Genomic DNA, 1,873 nt, shown 5'->3' with positions numbered 1-1,873 from the left:
CAGAGAGGACGTATCATTCTTCACCGTTGAGACATGAAAAAATTACCAATATTGGAGTTGCATGGAGTGACCTTATATAAGTTTATCTCTTTTACTTCTCTTTTAAGTCCTTATTCATTTTTCTTAAATGTCTCTCTTAAATGATCAGTCTGTGGTAACAGAAAAAAATATCAGGGAACTTTGACCCTGACTTTTGCACCCTTTATTGTTGGTTGCTTTTAATACAGGTGATCTAGGAGTTAAAGTTTATAATATGGTCACACTGGATAGAAGCATCAGCTAGATGCTTAAAATATCTATTGCACACCTAAAAGTAACGAGGAAATTTTTAAGTAGTAGATATTATTTTAAGCATTTGAAAATGAAAATACACACCATGTCTCCTTGTGTTTGTGCCTCAGATACTGCTGTCACCACTGGAAAATGGACCAGAAGGCTCTGTGCCCCAGCCCACAGGAGATAACCAGCCTTTATGTGCTACAGTTGAACTGCACTCTTTCACGCCAGGCAAGGAGTCCTGGCAGATGTCTCCTGGTGAAAAATGGGAGTGGGTGAGGTTGCACAAGGAAAGGGGTGGAGAGAGATTCAGGAATGGGGATGTATGGGGAGCTTCAGACAGCTACAGTCGGGCCCTCAAACTCCTCATCACTCTCCACTCTTGTATAAGTGAGGTGGAGAGAAATGGACCAGGACAGAAGATGGAGGAGCAGAAAGACACAAACACCTGTGACAAACAGAAACTGGCTGCAGACTCTCTGGTTCCCTCCATAAAAGCAGAGCTCCACTCCAACCTGTCTTTGTGCCAACTCAAACTGAACCAACCACAGCGGGCCAAGGCCAGTGCTGCCAAGGCCACACAGCTGGACCCCACCGGGGCAAAGGCCTGGTACCGGCTGGGCCAAGCCTATCAAATGGTAAATGACCTGGAGGAGGCCAGGCGGGCCTTTGGGAGACTTTTAGAGCTACAGCCAGACTCTCCTGCTGCCCAGAAGGCACTTAAAGATGTGGCAAGTAGAGAGAAAGAGAAAAACACACAGCTCGGACTGAGGCTCAGCAAAATGTTCAGCTAAAGACTATAAAATCTATAACCCAACAGTACAGTTCAAATGTGGGTCAGCAGTTCTTTTCTTCTTTTTCTTCTTGTTTGGGGGTGAGGAGTAAATGACTGAAATGTAGCCCTCTGTCTTCTATATAAATAAAATATAAATAAATTAGCAAACTTGTATTGCAATGCAAATCTGAATTGTTCTAGATCTACTACGCCATGTGGTGTGGACTTTTACAAGTCTTAAGAAAAAGCAAAGATGAAAGGTATATTATGTCAGAAATCATTGGTGCTAATGAATTATAGTTACAAACACAATGGTTTGCTTTGCCTTTCCTTTTGAAATGAGTGTTTATGAATTCAGATTTGACAGAATTTTGTTGGGGCTGGCACAGTGCACTTCATAGAGCAGTGATTCTGAAACATTTTTCATTAAGGCATCCCCTTTGATTTTTTTTTTTCCTTTTTTTCAAACAAGTACCCCCTGACCAGTGCAAAAAATGTATATTTGGTAGAAAAAAAGCCTATATAAGAGGTCCAACACAGCTCTATCAGTGTCTGAAACAGCAACCTGATCCTGGGGATATTTTGTCAGCTCTGTTTTTGCTTTAATTTATCATAAAGACAGACATTAAATTAGAAAACACCATGGATAAGGAGCACAAACCTGGAATGAATGGAGCCCCTGGTACACTGATAGGTTTTCAGCTGCACTCTTCCCTTGGAGACTCTTCTGGTCTCTGTGTAAAGCAGCACACCTGAAGACTGAATGTTGCCACATGCTGTTTCTGGGTGCGTCAGATGTGCTGCATCCACACAGTGTCAGTC

The 1,873-nt window shown here is 42.3% G+C and overlaps 1 protein-coding gene across 1 annotated transcript in view; it reads left to right on the top strand.

Annotated features, from left to right (window-relative positions):
• Positions 1-1,363, top strand: part of fkbpl (FKBP prolyl isomerase like) — a 2,277-nt gene extending 914 nt beyond the window's left edge. The window contains exon 4 of the mRNA XM_030056686.1: positions 402-1,363. Coding sequence (XP_029912546.1) covers positions 402-1,070 — 669 coding nt within the window. The 3' untranslated portion in view covers positions 1,071-1,363. The remainder of the gene's footprint in view (positions 1-401) is intronic.
• The last annotated feature ends 510 nt before the right edge of the window (positions 1,364-1,873 follow it).

This window comes from Myripristis murdjan, chromosome 7, assembly GCF_902150065.1.
Source record: "Myripristis murdjan chromosome 7, fMyrMur1.1, whole genome shotgun sequence".
In the NCBI taxonomy this organism is placed as follows: Eukaryota; Metazoa; Chordata; class Actinopteri; order Holocentriformes; family Holocentridae; genus Myripristis; species Myripristis murdjan.
Note: the sequence above shows the minus strand (reverse complement) of the source record. Positions and strands in the feature narration are given on the sequence as shown.